Source organism: Theropithecus gelada, chromosome 4 (genome assembly GCF_003255815.1).
Source record: "Theropithecus gelada isolate Dixy chromosome 4, Tgel_1.0, whole genome shotgun sequence".
In the NCBI taxonomy this organism is placed as follows: domain Eukaryota; kingdom Metazoa; phylum Chordata; class Mammalia; order Primates; family Cercopithecidae; genus Theropithecus; species Theropithecus gelada.
The window spans coordinates 103,959,304-103,979,562 of NC_037671.1; the positions used below are offsets into that span (position 1 = coordinate 103,959,304).

The following is a 20,259-nucleotide window of genomic DNA, read 5'->3' on the forward strand; positions in this document are numbered from 1 at the left end:
ATATCTGAAACTAAGAACCTATTTTTATAGAAAACTACCCAATACAACTAATTTTTGTGTTGTGTTTTCCATTTTACAAAATGCTAATAACAATTCTGTATGGGAGGTACTATTATCCCAACTCTACAGAAAACTGAATTCGAAGAATTGTTAAACATAACCCTTTTTAAAATAATCCACATTTTACTAAATCTATAGTTTTAAAAATGGCTCAGTGAACATTGTTTCTTATAGCTAATTGATTCTGAAGATGTCTTGGAATTATAATTCAGCTTAAAAAAGGGGAGTTCAGCATTGTTTAACCAGAAGTTGCTACTTGTAAGCAACAGAACTAGAAATTATACGATATTTTCTAATTCCAAATATCCCATATAACATATTAAAACATCAAACAGTATTAAATCTTAAAGTCATATTATGACTTTGAACAGTGAAATTTAAAACACATGTAAAGATTTTTAAATAAAACGTATAGAGGAGATGTAATAATAAATAAAAAGAAGGCCAGGCGTGGTGGCTCATACCTGTAATCCCAGCACTTTGGGAGGCTGAGGCGGACAGATCACCTGGGGTCAGGAGTTTGAGACCAGCCTGGCCAACATGGTGAAACCCCGTCTCTACTAAAAATACAAAAATTATCTGGGCATGGTGGTGCACCCCCATAATCCCAGCTACTGAGGAGGCCAAGGCAGGAGAATCGCTTGAACCCAGGAGGCAGAGGTTGCACTGAGCCGAGATCACACCACTGCACTCCAGCCTGGGCGACAGAGTGAGACTTCATCTCAATAAATAAATAATCAAGTTATAAAGTCAAAAAAATATCAAAAGGTCGAACAAAATTACTGGATCCCAAAAGTATGTGGAAAGCTTAAACACTGGCATTTCTTTTCTCTATTAGAATTATTTAATATCACACTTTAAAAACATGAAAGAGCAATTTTTGCAAATATTATCTTCATTTAAGTTTACATTTCTAATCAAATTTCTCAAAATGTGTATGCCCAATTTATATTATCAGCTGAAGTGCTCTAGACTTTTTTAGGAACCACCTCAGCACAGCTAGCACAATTATCAAAATAATCCTTTCTAATTCAAAATCTAACATTTGATGGTTTTATTAACTTAAATGTTTTATCTGTTATGATACTGTAGTTTTTCTACAAGCGCCAGAAGAATTTAGAGTAACTAGCAAACTATCAGAGCCAAGTTACAAACAATGGTTAAGGTAAAAACTGAAATACTCACTTTGTTATTCTGTGTCACAAGAATACTCCCACCCCCAGGTTTCAAAGGCACCTCTTCCATTGCTCCAAATACATCAGTCTCAACAGAAAAAGTTAGTTCTAGACCCAGATCACTTATATCATTATCTAAAATCCATTGCAAATTTTTGGCATATTCTGGATCAATGGATGCCACATCTTGGTAATTTACAGGAATACCTAAAAAATGCAAACATACAACATTATAGTCTGTTTCTGCCTTCCCTTATCTATTTAATGGTAAAATACTGCCCTCTACAGATATTCTGCAAAACTGCAAAATATAATATAATCCTATTCACAGCATATTTTAAATGGATTCCTGAATTTGAAAGTCTGTTAAATTAAGCCTGTGTTTCTTTCACATTGTTACAATGTAATCTTTCTTTGAAATAGCTATTCAGGAAGTTATTATAAACTTCAAAAGTGCCAATTATCTTAAGTATATTCATATTGAAATGTATTCTTAGCATAAACATACACACACTAAAATTGAAAAAAAAAACTAACTTAGCTGAAAGTGTTTGGAAAAAAAAAAGGTAGGTCATTTTTTTTCTCCTTCAAACCTCAAATGCCTTACATATATAGATGGTCTCCAATCAAAATAAAAATTATCTTATCCAAAATGCTACTGCTTATCTAGTTTTCCTCAAACTGAAAGGAAAACAATATAAATAAATGTCTACAGAAATAATAATAGAGCCATACCAAGAATGTGCTTGTAGAAGGATCGTGTGAAGTAAATATTGACCAGCTGCCTATGGTTCAATGCTAATCCCAAGATCTGCCCAGCAAACCGAAAATAGTTCAAGTGATCAGGATTTACGTAAGAGTTGCTATTAGGCTGAAAAGTTGTTCCTATTGAAATAAATACAAAATAATATATTATTAAGAATCTATATGCAGAAGAAAGATCACTTCAATGCAGATAAACTAATTCACATACAACTTCAGCAAAGCTAAGGTGACATTGTGTACAAACTTCCAGAGAAATGTTCTTTGTGGAATATATAACAGGTGGTAAGTAGAATTGTAAGTATAGATAACCATTAATTCACACATATTTATCACAGTAATCTACAGCAGAGAGAAAATTTTAGAGTACTTTTGACTGAAATTAGTTGGATGATCATTAGAGACACTCCGGAAATAATACAGCAGAGGACTGCACACACACACACACACACACAAGCACATATACACAGTTTCCTAGGCAGTATGGCAATAGGCTGTTCGCTAGGACAGACATTATCCCATTCATCTGTATGTGCCAGTGCAGTAAGTATTTTTTGCTTCTTCAGGAGTAGAACGCTATGAGAATAACTAAAAATTGTAAATGTACAACTGTTAAGTGACAGGCCTAGTCAACGAACTTGATGCCTGTTAACAATGATTAGAAAATCACCTCAGTCCACAAGGTAACCAAGTCTTTCTAACAATTACCTCTGAGGTGAAAGTAAACATGCGGGGCAATAGTTACCAATTACAATGAAAATCCAGTGCAATGGAATATGAATCCACTTTTATAAAACATCTAGAATAGGCAAATTTATAGATAGGTAAAGTAGATTAGCAGTTACCTCAGGCTGAGGAAAGGGGATATGGGAGAGACTGCTTGATGGGTACAGAATTTCTGCTTGGGGTGATGAAAAAGCTCTGAAAATAGATAGTGCCCGATGGTTGCACAACACTAAATGTACTTAAATGCCACTGAATTGTACACTTTCAAACAATATAAATGGTAAATTTTATGTGTATTTCACCACCATAAAAAAAGAAAAGTCTCAAAAAAAAATACTACTAGTTAAAAGTTAAAACCTAATGCCAAAACCTCAACTTTAAATAACTTTCTTTTCCTATTTTTCCGTGATGGCCACTAATTCATATTACAAATTCACTCATTCATTCAACAAAGACATAATGAGCTCATGCTACATACTACTATTGTAAATGCCTGGGCTAAAAGAAGTAACTGATAAACCTAATGAAATAGCATCAAAGAAAAATAAAAGGTAGAAATGTGCTGGAAAGTTAAATGTTTAGTCATTTTGACAATAATTCACTCTGTGTTTCATTGATCTTTGATTTCTCAGTGCTGACACCAGGTTAAACTGTTGACTAGTTTATTTAGATATTAAGGTACAAATTTGGAAGCCTATGGTATTAATAAGTCATGTGAGTCTCATCATTCACCGTTAAGGACCTTTGGAGAATAATTCCCTGTCATGAAGCAAGACTTGATATTAAAAGCCAAAGCAAAGCTTTGTGAGATAAAGGCAGACTTCAAAGACAAATATAATCATAATCCCAAAAATATAATATTCTGAGAATAACCACAAATATTTTTTACCTGTTAAAACAATGAATGATTAGGGCTACAAAGATTTTTGATGACTCTATTTTCCTCCCCTAGCTCTGTGTTTAATTCCCTCTCTAATTACTTTCTGAGAAATCTAGATACTTAAAAAGGATAAGGAGACTTTTTTTTAAAAAAAAAAAGGAAACATATAGGGAGAAAATCTTCAGAAAAGGAGTAACAGTTTTTAACTTGAAAATTCTAAATAGAATTAAAAGTTTATGATAAATTTTAAGTTCAAAAAACATATATATAGCTGTTACTCCCCCAACTGTTTTCATGCTCTCAGAAAAATCCTAGTATACAATAATATCATTTTCATGTAATGATAATAATAGCATATAATATTTATACTTTCTATATGCCAGGCACCGACAAAGCATTTTCACATATTAGCTAACTGAATTCTTACCACATTACAAAACACAGGTTATCATCTTTTTTTTTTTTTTTTTTTTTTTTTTTTGAGACGGAGTCTCGCCGCGTCACCAGGCTGGAATGCAGTGGCGCAACCTCGGCTCACTACAACCTCCGCCTCTTGGGTTCAAGCAATTCTCCTGCCTCACCCTACCAAGTAGCTGGGACTACAAGCACATGCCACTATGCACAGTTAATTTTTGTATTTTTAGTTAGAGATGGCGTTTTACCATGTTGACCAGGATGGTCTCAATCTCTTGACCTTGTCATCTGCCCACCTCGGCCTCTCAAAGTGCTCGGATTACAGGCGTGAGCCACTGTACCCAGCCAGGTATCACCATTTTTAAATGAGGACACGAAAGTGCAGAAAATTAAGTTTACTGGCCCCAAGATCATATCAAAAGAACAGCAGTCAAGATTCTCACCATGTATAAACCCAAATGACAAATTCATAACAACTATACTATTTCACTACTGTAAGCATCTTAATTTCATTAGAAAACAAGTTTTTAAAAAAATTATTATAGATATCGGGTCTACCCAAACATTCGCCACATTTAGAAATTCTTGATTCCTATATGTAATTCTCTTTGTCAACTAAACCTAAGAGTGTGAAAATATTTCAGCTTGATTTTAATTTATTAATACTATGACCCCAAAGAGGAGACCGATATGGCTTACAAAAGACATAAATCAAAATGTTTGGCCAGACATAGTGGCTTACACCTGTAATCCGAGGCGGGTAGATAGCATGAGCTCAGGAGTTTGAGGCCAGTCTGGGCAGCATCGTGAAACCTCGTCTCCACAGAAAGAATAGAGAAATTACAAAATACAAAAACTAGCCAGGCACCATGACTGGTCTCCCAGCTCAGGTGATCCTCCCACTTAGCCATACCAGCTACTCGGGAGGCTGAGGTGAGACAGTTCCTTGAGCCCAGGAGGTCAAGGCTGCAGTGATCCAAGATCGCGCCACTGCCCTCCAGCCTGGGTGACAGAGTGAGATTCTGTCTCAAAGGAAAAAAAAAAAACAACAACAACTTTATGGGTCTATGTACTTCAACATTTGCTCTGCTACAAATCTATAACATTAAGGAAGTACCTCAACTAATGATTCCACACCAAATCTGTTTTTCAGATATTAAGCTAAGTAGACTTAGAATAAAGGATATAAAGAGTCTAAAATAGTCTAAAATATAAGACTAAAATATAAGTCTAAAATATAATGCTAGATCTAGCTTCAACGATTAGGCCTCAATAATTAAACTCAGGGGTTCATTGAACTTGTCATTCACAAAGACACCAAATTCACCTCAGAGCAAAGAATCAAAGGTTACCAAGTTAAAGTGGGCAGTTCCATGTTCCTATGCAACTGCAAATACTCAAAGTGTATCCAAGAAGCCCATCACAGGGATGAATGCCTGCAGCAGCCTAGCTCTGTTGCAGCCCACTCCCACATGCCTCCCTTAAAATCATCCTTCTTATCAAATAGGGATTTGCTGTTAGTTTGGTTGGAAGCAATCAGAAGCTACCATTAATGAAGTATTCTCTCCTGATAAAAGAATGTAAACATTTGGGGAAAGAAAAGATTTTCAGGAAAAACGAGCGACTGTGCAAAGCATTTGAAAACTGAAATCCCAACTTCACTTGGAATATGTCTTTATTAAGTTAGAGAGCTCTCAAATATGCCTCACACAAATGAGATAACTATTTCCATTTAGTCTACAATAGCAAATTACAACTCTATAGGTCACAAGCACCATTTCAACAAGGAGGGTTAATTATCTGTTGTATATGGTTAAATAAGAGCTTTATAGTAGCCAGGTCTTGATCTCTTAAAATGACTGAAAATAAAGTTAGTATATATAAATAGATTAAGAGTTGAAACTTTACATCATGATTTCTAGACTTTGGTTTTCCTAACCAATATATTTTAAAACTTGGAAACTCAAATAGAGTTAGCAAATTTTTATTTTTCCAAATAGGGACTTGTATTTGTTTAAGGCCATCTACAAGCACCATTAATTTTAATGAAATGAAAAATTTAACTCAAAAAAAGTAGACTAAAGGATAATCCTTAAATTGAACAAATTTAGTTTTATTTTATAAAGGACTGATAAGAAACCTCCTTGGGGCCAACACTAGTCCTTGAGGTAAGCATCTGGGAACCAACTGTTAAGAGGAAAAAATGTTAGACTGAGTCAGGTTCCACTTATGATTCTACTACTTATTAACTGTGTGAATGCAGATAAAAACTCTGAATTTCAGTTTTCTCATCTATAAAATAAGAATATCCCACCTAGCTCACAGGTCTGCTGTGGAAATCAAAAATAAAATGTACTGAAATAGTGTGAAAACTGTGACAAGTTGCAGAAAAAGTCATCTAGACCGTACAACTTACCATCAGCTGACTGGGTAAACAATGCATAATCAGGATTGACTATCTCATTGGACAGAATATCAAACCATTCACGCACAACACCTTGACCCTGAATTCAAGAAATAAAATTAAGCATCAACAGAAATATGTTATATTGGGAAATTTTTTTCTAAATAAAATTTAAATATAAAGTTTCTTCCTTTATCAACTAAACATTAAACTTTATTCAAAAGGCATTTCAATCTTTCTTTACATACAGTGATTTCTACATCATCATCTTTTATACCCACCATGCCTTCTTCTCCATGGAACCGTACAGCAATCCCTTGCTTTAGCTTTGCACAATTTGCTTTTGACACAACTTCACAGCTACTCCTAAAAATAGAATCTAAATATGTAGCATTGGTTAATTTTACATATTAAAACTTACAATAACAAGCACTTTGTGGTTCACACATACATCAGCTTCTTTGTTAAGCATACCTCTGTGAACCAGCAGGATATCATTTTCATTCACTGGCCTATGCACCATGTCTGAATCTGGCTGTCCTGAATGCAGATGTTCATAGAACCATTCACAGCGATCTTTAAAAGGCTAGCTCAAAAAATAAGAGTAAAATATGTTAGCAGTATATCAGTTTATCTAATTATCAGATTTACTAGTATGTTAAATGCCTTTTCTACAAATAATCATCCTTAGATCTTTATTTATAATAAGGAGTTACTGAATAATGTGTTTTAACATTTCAGTAACTATTCACAAAAAGGCAGAACTTGGCTGAAATAGCTTGGCTACCTAGAGAAATGTATTTTTTTTAATTCCTACATTTTCAACACAAAAGACTTGATAAATTTGGTTATGTCGCAGAACTTAATATCAGATATGTAATTGAACATATTTATTCACACCCAGAAAAATTATGTTGCATGTTCCATTTAATTTTTCGTGAAAATAATCTCTTACACCTAATCTTTTTTATTTATTTTGGTTTATTGCTGTTGTTGTTGTTGTTTTGAGACAAAGTCTCACTCTGTTGCCCAGGCTGGAGTGCAGTGGCGTGATCTCTGCTCACTGCAACCTCTGCCTCCTGAGTTCAAGTGATTCTCCTACCTAAGCCTCCCAAGTAGCTGGGATTACAGGCACTCACCACCATGCCTGGCTAATTTTTGTATTTTTAGTAGAGATGGGGTTTCACCATATTGGCCGGGCCGGTTTCGAACTCCTGACCTCAGGTGATCCACCCATCTCAGCCTCCCAAAGTGCTGGGATTACAGGCATGAGCCACCACTCCCAGTCTCTTACTCCTAACTTTATTCTTATTTCTATCCTTTAGAATATATGCAGAAACTGGAATGGAATTTGTTATCCCTTCCCATTCTCCACAATAAAAATTGAAGAATAAGATCTCTTGAATAGCAAAGAAAATCTCTCCTTTTTGTTCATCTGCCAGGTAAGCAAACTGTAAGTGATCTATAATTTTTGATTAATAAGAAAGTATTGAGTACGTAGTATGTACCAACACTGCAAGTAACATAAGAGCAGTAAAAACTCCATGAACTTGCTAAAAACTGTTTAATACAGTTAAAGAGATGAGACTAACATAGAGTAACACAATATAACATATATATATATAAAAATAAAATATCAAGTTCTAAACAATGAAGCATGAGCTATAGAAGCCCTGGTCGTGGTAGCAAAGAGGAACAATGAAGTCAATCTGAGAGCTACTACTCCTTTGAATAAGCATTAAAAGTAAGAGAAGAGGCTGGGTATGCTGGATCATGCCTGTAATCCCAGCACTTTGGGAGGCCGAGGCAGGAGGATCGCTTGAGCCCAGGAGTTTGAGACCAGCCTGGGCAACAGTGAGACCCTGTCTCTACCAAAAAAAAAAAGTTTTAATTAGCCAAGCGTGGTGGTATGCGCCTACAGTCCTGGCTACTCAGAAGACTGAGGTGGGAGGATCCTTGAACCCAGGAGTTCAAGGCTGCAGTGAGCTATAATTGTAGTGTGCTCACCTTGTCACTGCAGCCTGAGTGACAAAGTGAGACCTTATCTCTACAAAAACAAACAAACAAACAAAAAAGTAAGGTAAGATCTCTGCAAGATAGAACTTATTAATAGAAATAACTTAAAGCGGAAAAGCCCTTTCCCCATAACCTACCCCCACACTCCTAGAAGGTGCTGGTGGAAATATAATGAGTAAGATTTTACGTATCGTGAGTTTAAAGATATAGTGGGGTGTAACTATTAGGGATTTAGAAAGAGATACTGGACAGTGATGCAGCTGAGACACTGAAAATAAAGCCATGAACAAAGGTGAAGTTGGAGACAGTATAAGGTTCAAGAGATGAAAGACACAGAGAACAAACACCAAGAATAAAGAAGTTTATGATCACAAGTCATGACTGAGAATTTGCTTAGCAAATGATACAGACAGCGGGAAAAGTCAAAGGAGAACCAAGGTGGTGCAATACCATCACAAAAGCTAAGAGTTTCAAGAGATCAATATGATGAATACCATCCAACACCACAAAAAAGTTATCTTCCAGGTAGCTTTTAGGACACCAATAAATTTCTTCATCTGAGCTAAATTAAATAAGTTTTTTTTTAAAGATTCAAATATCACTTGTTATTAATTCTTAATAAAAACACAGTATGACTGATGAGAGAAGAACTTCTGCCTTTTAATATTTGCTTTCAGTAAGAAAAGGATAAATGCTACCTTTTTAAAGTTAAATGTGTAATTCTGTCCATACTTCTAACAGTCTTCCACATTCTTAATAAAGCACTGGTGTTATATGTTATATGCATTACTATACATATAAATTAAATATTTCATTTTCAGTTAACAAGTTGAAATATAAAGCACTTGAAATTCTAATGCTAACTATTTCTAAAAGTTTGGTTTAAGAGGAAACAAAAAACATTACACAGAAGCAATTATTTAAGTATGGGCTTTGAAGTCAGATAAACATGGTTTGAGAATCCCTCACTCTGTCATTTACTAGACTTATCTTAAGGAAATTATTAATCCTCACAGAACTTTAGTTTTCTCATCTATAAAACACAGAAAAGAATACACCTACTTCAAGAGCTGTTAGGATTAAATTAAATAATTCAAATAAAGAAAATAATTATGATAATTATAATACTCATAATTATAATAATAAATTAGCAAACATTTATTAAGCACCTATAAGCCAGGTACTTTTTGAAGCACTTTACAATGCATTACCACATACAACCCTCACAACACTATGAGAAAAAGGGACTTTTGTCCCCATTTTACCAAAGATAAAAATAGACTAAAAGCATTTATACTAATGCTCTAATACTCAATACCTGGAATGCTCAATAAATAGATATTGTTCTTATTGTCATTCACAGCAATGTTAAAATTACTGTCAATAACTATTTAAAAGAAAACTTACTGCCCATTATAAGATATTAAACTATATCCTTTATCTATGAAATGTGAACCGAGAAATAAAAACAAATGGACCCTTTTCAAGTAATTCAAGTGTAACATTAAAAGGTACAAACTGCTACCTTCAAAAACTAACACAATATCTATAAGATCAAAACACACACACATATACAAACACCTACACAGCCAAAAGGCACATTTTTGTATGTAAACTTTCTAGAATACCTGCATTTCCATAAATAATTCACAAAACAGGACTGATTATAGAGGCTCCTCTTAATAGCATTTGTATAGCAAGACAAAATGTTTCTCCCTTTAAGTACTGGCCACCTGAAAACCACCAACAGAAGAAGAAGTCTATCCCTCAGCAGAGGTAGTTGCTGTTTTTAACTTTCTAGAGGAGGACAATCTCCAAGTTACAGAAAACTTCTAAGTACAGTAGAGTACAAAGTACTTTTTTTTCCTCTGCTGTGAGAGAAAGTTGCCAATATAATGTCCAGTCCCCTATAAACACTTAGGTGTTTATTTCCTACAAACAAGGGAAGTTTCCTCTATAACTAGATAACAACCATCAAAACCAGAAATTAACTCATCTGATAACATTACTACAATCAGACCCCACTTCAAGTCTTGCCAATTTTCCAATAATGTCCTTTTATTGCAACATGATTCATGAACTGCCTTTAATTGTCCTGTCCTGTCTCCTTCACTCTGGTATATTTCTTCAATGTTTTCTTAATTTTCATAACCTTGATAGTTTTAAAGATTACAGGCCAGTTAATTCTGTAGAATGTCCCTCAACTGTATTTAGTCTGATGATTTCTCATGATTAGATTTTAGGTGTGTATTCTTGGCAGGAATATCACAGAAGTGATGCCATGTTGTCCTCAGAGCATCCTATCAGCCGGCACACTGCTATGTCTGTTTTGATCACTGTCAAGCTTCTCTCCTGTAAGGCATCCTTTTTCTCTTTGTAATTATTCTGTCAGGAGATAATTTGAGACTGTGTAATCATCCTACCCTTCATCAAACTTTCCATTTATTCATTAATTTTTTCAGTACAGACTCATAGGTTCCTATTTATGTTGCCATCATTCTTTATTTTGATGTTCAAATTCTTCCAAATTTGGTAGTGCGAGTCCATTCAAGCTGTCTTCTGAGTCATGTTAACATAACCCCATCAGTCTTTGAACACTTCCTTACTTTCTTACATAATAAGATGTTGCAGGCTTATTTTATACTTTCCCTGATCTAGCCCTGGAATTAGCCATTTCTCCAAGGAGCCCTGGTTCACTGAGAATGGCACTGAGAGACCAAGAGCTAGGTGCCAGGTTTGCTACATGTATCTATGCAGATTTAAAACTAAATTCAAACTGGTAACTCTAATTCAGCAGAAGGTTCCTTCTAGTTTCCTCCATTTTGTAACTCCTTTCTCCGACAATGAGAAGTTAGACTCTCATACTTGCTTATTTGATCAGCCTGCAACCCCACTCCCTTGGTATGTTACCAATCTCCAATAGCTGGCATGGTCCCTCCACTGCATAGATCCCCTCCACCCCACTGGGGCTTCATCAGACAGCACTGATCAGCTGCAACCACTCCCATATGGAAATCCTCCTTATGCCACTCTAACCCGCATGACTCACACTGGGACCCTCTTCTACACGGACACCTTCTTAATCACATCCAAACTCCAAAACCCCACACTAGGCCATCACTACACATGTAGACACTCTCCTCACCCTAGTCAGGCAACAAACACCCCGCTCTCTGGGTCAACAGAGTGGATACCTAATACAGATGCTTTCTGACTAAACTGTCCAGGAAGGGAAGAAGGAATAGAAAGTAAAATCAGAGACAGTATTAAGTTGGTGCAAAAGTAATTGTGGTTTTTGCCATTTTAATTAATTTGACAATTGTAACTTGGCAATTAAAATTGCCAAAAACCGCAATTACTTTTGCACCAACCTGTATTAAAAACAGAAGACTCTCTCTCAAAAATAGTGAGATTTTACCTGTTATCTCACCTTCTTTCACCTGTTATCTCATTTGTCCCAGAACAGTATCATATAGTGTAGGTCAAGAAACAACTTGGCCAGGAGTGGTGGCTCATGCCCATAATCCCAACACTTTGGGAGGCTAAGGCAGGTGGATCACTTGAGCTCAGGACTTCAAGGCCAGCCTGGGCAGCATGGCAAAATCCTGTCTCTAGAAAAAAATACAAAAACTAGCCAGGTGTGTTGGTATGCACCTGTAGTCCCAGCTACTTGAAAGATTGAGCTGGGAGGATCACTTCAGCCCGGGAGGCAGAGGTTACAGTGAGCTGAGATCAACTACACTCCAGCCTAAGTGACAGGTGAAACCCTGTTGTCAAAAAAAAAAAAGAAAAAAGAAAAGAAAGAAATTGAACTTGAGAACCAGACAGACTTTTAAATTGTGGTTCTCCCATTTAGTAGCAGAATGACTTAAACAAGTTACTTAACCACTTCAGCTTAGAAAAAAAGAGCAGCCATCTTACACAATGGTTAAGAAAACAAAATAATTCATGGAGGCAAATACACAGCACCTGACCTAAAATTAGCATTCAGTAAATGTAAGTTATTATTACTGCCTTCTCTTTCACATTATCATTATTAAACAGATGTCAAAAGATCCCTATATACACTTGTGCATAATTGTATAAAAATTAGTTCATAGGTTAACTTCTGAAAGGACAAGTGTCCCTAAAGATATTAAAAACCACTTATCGTATTTATTATCTTACAACTACTAACCAAACCATTGCCTACAGTCTGTCCTACATATCTGGCAAATTATTTTCTAAAACTTTGCCGGAATTATGCCATTCTCCTAAAGCAAGGGTATCAGTGGCTTCTAACAGCCTAGCAAACCAAGAAAATTATTTGATCTGGAAATCAAGGCTCATCATTGGATGACACCAATCTACCTTTCCAGAACTCTATCATGCTCCTATCTACACAAAATTTCTGCTGCAATACTGCAGTTTTATACACTTTTCTGTCTACATGCTCCAGCCCACAAGCTGGCTAGAAAGTTCTCCCTCCTTGTTTACTCCCATCAAAATGTTGCATATTTTTTCAAGCTTTCTCAACGTAACTTAAAATCTGCCTCCTCTGAAATTTCCCTTGACTACAGATGCCAGAGCCAGCTCTTCCTCTCTTAAACTCCTAAAGATCCAGGTAATGTAGTCACTGTTTTATACGTATGTTTATTATCTCCCCAGCCAGACTGAATTAGAATCCTCTTAGAGAAAGGAAGTAAGTTTTCTATCTCCAAAACAACTACCATTTATTGAGCATATATCACAGTCATTCTTGACAATTTATTCTTGGCAATAGTTATATGAGGCTGCTGTCATTATCTCTGTTTTGTAGATGAAGAAACCAAGGGCTCAAGGATGTTAGGAAATGTGCCCAAAGTTCACATAGCTGGTAAGGAGCAAAACAAGTTTTCCTCCAGCTAGCTTCACGTAACATGAGATATATGGAATGAACAGATACACATCTGGTAGGGGAAAGGTGGTCAGGTCAAATAAGTTTGGAGGATTAACAAAGCTAAATCACTATTTTTACTAAAGGGCTTCTCAAAGCCTTTTAACATGCTGCCAATGTGATTTATAAATTTCCAAAGGGCATATGTTATGTAATTTCCCAAGTGTATTTGGGGCTAAAATCCTTTTCAAAAGGACAATCAGCCTTATAGGACTAAAGAGTTTCATTAAGCTCCTTTCAGGAAATGTGGCAATGTGTTCTGTTGTTTTTGTACAGACCTCTGCAAATAATAGGCACTCTATACGTATTTCTTGAAGAAAACTTACTTCTCATATTAAAGTAACATGCAATCATTCCTCTTACAATAGAATGTCTGAAGTGTAATAATTACTCCACTAAACAATATTAGAATTTTAGAAATTAATTTCATTAGATAGAATAAAAAGATGAAGAAAAATTTCTACCTGTGCTTTTATGATATGCATGAATCTTGACATCAACTCAGGACATTCAAGGAGAAAGTGAAAGTGGTCAAATATAATTTTGGGATTTCTAAAAGAAAAATATTTTGTTTAAATGGACAGGAAGAATGAGTAGAATTAAGTGAAATGCAAATTCAGATACACTGATACTGAAACAGAAGAAAAATATAATAATCCACATCTATTAAACTTTCATTTGTTATTGAGCATATTTTGAATGGTAAGAGAAATAGTATTTTTTCTGTTTAGATGAAACTGTAAGTAGAGGAAAGGCTCCAGGGTAGTCCACAAACCCCAGAAAACTTACCTATTAACAAAGCATTTTAAAACTTCATCATGTTTGCAGACAAATTCAATGAAACGAGGTGAAGTCATTCTGTGGGGGGTAAATATCAATCAGAATGCATAGGCAAAAGTTTGTGATAAAATAGAGTACTCTTGATAAATATATATTGAACTGGACTGGCTTCTAAAGCAAAAAAAAAAAAAACAATTTGGTTTTGGATCTTCTTTGTAAGTTTAGGAAACTGAAGTATGCCTAGCCAATTTGTAAAATGATTCTAATTTCTCATCAGCAGACAATATCAACAAGTGACTTTTTAAAAATCTTGAAATTTGGTGCATTTCTGCTCTACACATTTCAAATACATAATTAAGAGATCCTATACAAGGTGACATTCACCACTTTACAAAGTAATAATATATATTGCTTGTTTAAAATTTAAATATTCCCTACTAGATCTAGATTAGTATGAGTATCTTAAAACAAAAAGAAAACTTTAAATCAATAAATTATTATTTGTTGTTTTTGAAATTACAAAAATATCACTGCTTTTCATCACCTATCAGAGAAAAAATAATAATAAGCCAAACCTTTCTTACCCTGGAGGCATCTGACAAGAACAGCACATGTAAAAAGCTTGAATGACAGCACTTAGCCGGTTGGCTGTCATAGAAATAACATCCTGACAATCTGCACTCGCTTCCTGTCTCCCTGCAAGAGCATCTGGTTTAGATTCCCTTGTGCCACTGGACAGATTTTCATAGCTCCCAGGTCCTGGGGGTTCAAATGGAGGAATGGAAGCAGCATCTTGATCTTGGCCTTTTTGTTTCAGTAAAATAGAAGTGATCTCTGTTGAGTTTCTTTTGTTTTTCATCAATTCTGTGGCTATTAAAACTAGCCATTCATCTAATGAGTGCCAAAGCAATTCCAGAGGCTGAGAGAAAAACAAAAGTGTTTTTTAAACATCATTCTTAACTATAGGATCAAAAAAAAAAAAACAAAAAAAACCCACATACCTAGACAAATATTATAAAAGAGAAAATTTACTCTAGATATTTCTATCTTCCCAAGTTAATGTGATGGTAATGCCTAAAGGTAAGTAACAAAATTATACAAATGCTATATAAATGACAATTGCTTCATTTATGGTAATAATTTAGTTTGTATGTATGTATTCCTCGGAATAAAAAGGAAAAACTAACAAAAAATTCACAAGCAATCTTTCTTCTTTTAATTTTCAAATATTTAGTTTTAAAAGCACAATTATTATTATTAATAATCAGTCTTAACATTTTCTGTATTAATATGATCAATGTCAACGACTTTCAATTAAACAAATGTCTTTTTTCAATTAAAAAATGAGAATCCCTAAAGAACCTAATGAACAGCTTTTTTACTGTGCTCTTTTCGTTACATATAATTCCTGGAATTTTGATAATTATTGACAAGAAATTATAAAATGTGACACATTTATGTATATATGTATATTTACAGACACAATCCATTTCTAATAATTAGTGTTTTTTAAAACAAGAAATACAATTACCAAACTTCTATTAAAATATTGACTAGCAGACCGAGGATGGTGGCTTACACCTGTAATCCCAGCACTTTGGGAGGCTGAGGTGGGCAGATCACTTGAGGTCAGGAGTTTGAGACCAGCCTGGCCAACATAGTGAAATCCCATCTCTACTAAAAATACAAAAAATTAGCCAGGCATGGTGGCACACACCTATAATTCCAGCTACTCGTGAGGCTGAGGCAGGAGGATCACTTGAACCCAGGAGGCAGAGGATGCAGTGAGCTGAGATCACACCACTGCACCCCAGTCTGGGTGACAGGGTGAGACCCCATCTCAAAAAAAAAAAAACACTGAGCAGCAAATTATTAATTCCAAGTAAAGACTAACAGCTTTCTATTAAAGAAAAAAAAAGATAAGGAGAGAATAAACCATTTCCTATTATTATTCTAGCTGGGTACAAGGGCACGCACTGGTAGTCACAGTTACTTGGGAGGTTGAAATGGGAGGATTGCTTGAGTCTCGGAAGTCAAGGCTACAGTGAGCTGTGATCGTGTCACTGTACTCCAGCCTGGGTGAAAGAGCGAGATACTGTCTCCAATAGTTTACAAGTGCTACAGTGGTTAAACAATCCCTTCATCCTATACTATTTTAAATATTCTCATTGAGAATGACGAGCTATCTTTCTGCAAATAAATATACAAGTTAATCTCACTTTTTGAATCTGACATGATTACAGAATGCTACAAACTAGACCATGTGCTACAGGAAGACTCACCTTTAAAATATTTCAAGGAAAGAAATCATCTTTCTTTTAAAGATTGCTATGGAAGGAGATTATACAAACATATTTGGAACCTTAGAAAATGTTTGAATAACCTATTCTGTCAGGAAATTCTTCCCAATTATTATCTAACAAATACCTTCACTGCCATTTTCAGCCTTTCTTCAGATTTCTGTAACATCCTCCTTTTGAAAATATTTTACTAACTGAATTTGCAAATAATTCAATCACCTCAGGCCTTCATTTACACGTTCAACCAAAAAGCAGAAAAACACAATAAAACAAACAAAACCACCACTACTACAATCAACAAAAACCTAGTTCACTCACTCAACCTGTACTATGCACTAGGTAGGTGGGTAAGTACAATGTTTCCTTTTTTAAGAGAAATTATACCCTCCTTTGAAGTTAAAGTAAGCACCCCTCTCACTCATAATGAGGGCTCTTCCATACTCACAACTGTTGACAGATTTGGGGTCCCCGAACTGCTTAAAGAAGGGCAAGAAGCACCCAACTGCCATAAATACTGACAGATACCTTCACTGAAAATTCTAATCATGACCCAAGTTGAAACTATAGTTTCTCTTTATGAGCAAAACATTGAACCTGCTGTAGAAGATGAAAAGAACTTATGTCAGCACAGCTATTTAGCTTTATATCAGAAAATGAATTTCTGAAATGGAAAGAACAGGTGGTGATATAAAACTGCTAGAAACAGAAAGAAAAAAGAGTAATTGGCCTCTAAATGAGAAAAGATAAAACCTAGAAAGTCAATACACTGAAAGGAGGTAAGGCCTAAGGCAAGAAATAACACAGGCTGATCATGCAGATGAGCACTGAGTCTAAACCAACAGCAACCCTATTTTCCAATACTGACAATGTGTAAAAAATGAAAGGCAAATTTTCAGTGGTACAGAAATAACACCAAAGAAAAAAATGGATATGTGTAAAAATGACAATAAAGATATTGAAAAGCCAGAGTTTTAAATAAAGGAACACAGCAAATAATTAGAAGAATGAGAAAAAAGGCCGGGCGCGGTGGCTCAAGCCTGTAATCCCAGCACTTTGGGAGGCCGAGGCGGGTGGATCACGAGGTCAGGAGATCGAGACCATCCTGGCTAACACAGTGAAACCCCGTCTCTACTAAAAATACAAAAAACTAGCCGGGCGTGGTGGCGGGCGCCTGTAGTCCCAGCTACTCGGAGGCTGAGGCGGGAGAATGGCGTGAACCCGGGAGGTGGAGCTTGCAGTGAGCCGAGATCGCGCCACTGCACTCCAGCCTGGGCGACAGAGCGAGACTCCGTCTCAAAAAAAAAAAAAAAAAAAAAAAGAATGAGAAAAAAAATAAGTAGTAAGCCACACTGGACTTTTCTTTACTTTTCTCTCTTTTCTTACCTTTTATTTCTTCAATCATACATATACTAAAACTAAATCCCAACCCTGAGGTGAGTTTACCTAGGAAGTTTCTCTTTGAAGATCTATTCAGAAAATTCATTCTTCAATCACAAAAAGAATGCTATGAAAATAACTTTAATTTCTAACTATGGTAGCAGCCACCAATAAAAAGGATTCAAATAAATTTTAAAATTAAAAATAAACCACTGCATACTGTATCTATGATACTTTCTATATTCATAAATAATCAAATACATTAAATAAGATACACCATACATACCAATTGTTACTGAACAATGAGTCAATTACTACTGAAAATATTAGCAGGTTTCTTGGTACTGTGAAAATACCGCTTCACATTCATTATTATTGAGTGATCCTTACCGAAGAATTATATTCTATATATAGTAACAATGATACAACAATCATACATGATTTATAAGCATGTTAAGTCATATTTCAAAATATACAATCTCGAGCTTACTGAACGATTTTTTAAAATTTCAAGAAGTGCCGAAATGAGGAATAAATTTGGCAGAAAAGTATTATTAATTTAATGTTCATTCATAGTACCTTGATATCCTGTTAGTCTGACTATTCTTAACCTGATAATGTCAAATGCCACAACCCACAAGATAAGATCTTAAAGTTAAAAGTTTCACAATCTTTCTTGGTTACCAAATTTTCCAAATTGTAAGTCACAGCTTACTATTCACAAAAAAAAGAACACAGCAAGACTCAGGAAGCCTAAATTGTCTTCCCCATGTTTACTGTGCTTCAAAAATAAAAATGACCTTATCCTTCAAATGCTCCAAAGTTACCAAGGCACTAGATAAACATCTCTTAATGCTGAAAGAATGGCTATGTGTTAAGACTAACTTAAAGAACTTCTAAAATAAATCAGAAAACTAATAACAGGATGTTAAACAATTTCACCGACTAAAAACACATGGCCTATAAACCCACTCATTCTTAATGGAAAACCCATTAGTTAATTTGAACAATAAAGTAGCATTAGAGTACCTTGTTAATAAAATGGAAATTAGGGATCAATTGCTACCTCAGACAAAATGTGGTAAGAATTAAAATGGTATTTCCAGTCTAACATCACAGCAACTCAGTAACTAGCAAAGATTTTTACAACTTGAAATCCCCCCACAATGAACAGGAGACCTGATTCACATGGATGACAATGTACAGTTTCTATTTTTATCCTTGTAAATGGAAGGCAGATCATTTTGTCAATCCCCAAAGATTCCATGTTTCATTCATAAAACTGGATGAAAAGAGACAAATAAATTCTTTAACAGTTAATACTCATTAATGTGTTTAAAAACTAGCTGAGTTTTGCAATTAAGTGTTTTACCAAAATGAAAGTTGAAAATTTAAGAGAAAATAAGTGATGAGAAGAAACAGTAGTTGTCAATGCTGTAGAAAGTATACCTTAAAAAAATGAAACAAAGACACTAACAAAATTCTTGAAATAAGAAAGTATTTATATATTATATACATCACAGATATATGACAAAACATAAAGTCTGGGTTCTATTTTTTAAACATAAGTTGAAAAGGAAAAACAGAGATATCCTTTGCTACTCTATTATGTCAGTATTGACTGATTAGGTAGAAAACTAACATTTAAATCAATATTTAAATCTTTTAAATCACCTATAGAGAGGCTACTTAACACATACTTTCTGATACTAGCTAATAGGTAGCAGATTGAAACTTTAACCAAAGAAATCAGACAAAATTAAATAAATCTAACTCAATTTGAATAATACTGACCACAGCCATACCTGATTTGATTTTATATTCATCATTACAGGTGAGTAGAAAGTATGAGTCAAAGTCAAATCAAGGGTAGATTCCGTCACTAACAAAGTGAGCCAAGTCAGAACACATTAAAAACAACTTTGTGTGATATGAATGTTTGAAGCAGTAAAGCTTGCTCAAAACAGCCCTGACAAGAAGACTAGGTCAATAATGTAGATCAAAATCTTACAAAGACAGTAAGTCGTCACTCCTAACTAGAGTTCAAGGAAGTGGTACATGAAAAGCCACATGAATTACAAGAATGCATAACTTCATTCTTCCAGGAGGTGGCACAATAAGGAAAAAAAAAAAAAAACCAAAAATACACACTCAATGTACAAACATACATACATAGCTGAAAACTTCCCTTCCTAGACTGACTTTTTGTAAAGAGAGTAAAACAGATGGACATTTATACATAACCTTTCTAAATGATTACCATATCTATTCTAAGTATTAATCTACTAGTGTCAAAGTTCTTGCAAACTTTATTTTTACCTTTCTGCAAAAATTTTCCATGTAAGAAAAGAATCATTTAGTATAGAACACTAATTTAGATTTGAATTTTACAAAGAGCAAAGCTGTCAATCCTAACTAGTTTTCAAGGAAGTGGCACATAAAAACATTTA

The 20,259-nt window shown here is 34.8% G+C and overlaps 1 protein-coding gene across 11 annotated transcripts in view; it reads right to left on the reverse strand.

Annotated features, from left to right (window-relative positions):
• The window catches only part of HACE1 (HECT domain and ankyrin repeat containing E3 ubiquitin protein ligase 1), a 128,847-nt gene that overhangs the window by 41,587 nt on the left and 67,001 nt on the right, over window positions 1-20,259 (reverse strand). For all 11 annotated transcript variants that reach the window (XM_025383898.1, XM_025383896.1, XM_025383904.1 and 8 more), the window contains 8 exons: window positions 14,717-15,051; window positions 14,142-14,210; window positions 13,817-13,904; window positions 6,896-7,007; window positions 6,703-6,800; window positions 6,434-6,521; window positions 1,971-2,120; window positions 1,246-1,442 (listed from right to left, as the gene is read on the reverse strand). In XM_025383898.1, the coding sequence (XP_025239683.1) occupies window positions 1,246-1,442; window positions 1,971-2,120; window positions 6,434-6,521; window positions 6,703-6,800; window positions 6,896-7,007; window positions 13,817-13,904; window positions 14,142-14,210; window positions 14,717-15,051 (1,137 nt within the window). The remainder of the gene's footprint in view (window positions 1-1,245; window positions 1,443-1,970; window positions 2,121-6,433; window positions 6,522-6,702; window positions 6,801-6,895; window positions 7,008-13,816; window positions 13,905-14,141; window positions 14,211-14,716; window positions 15,052-20,259) is intronic.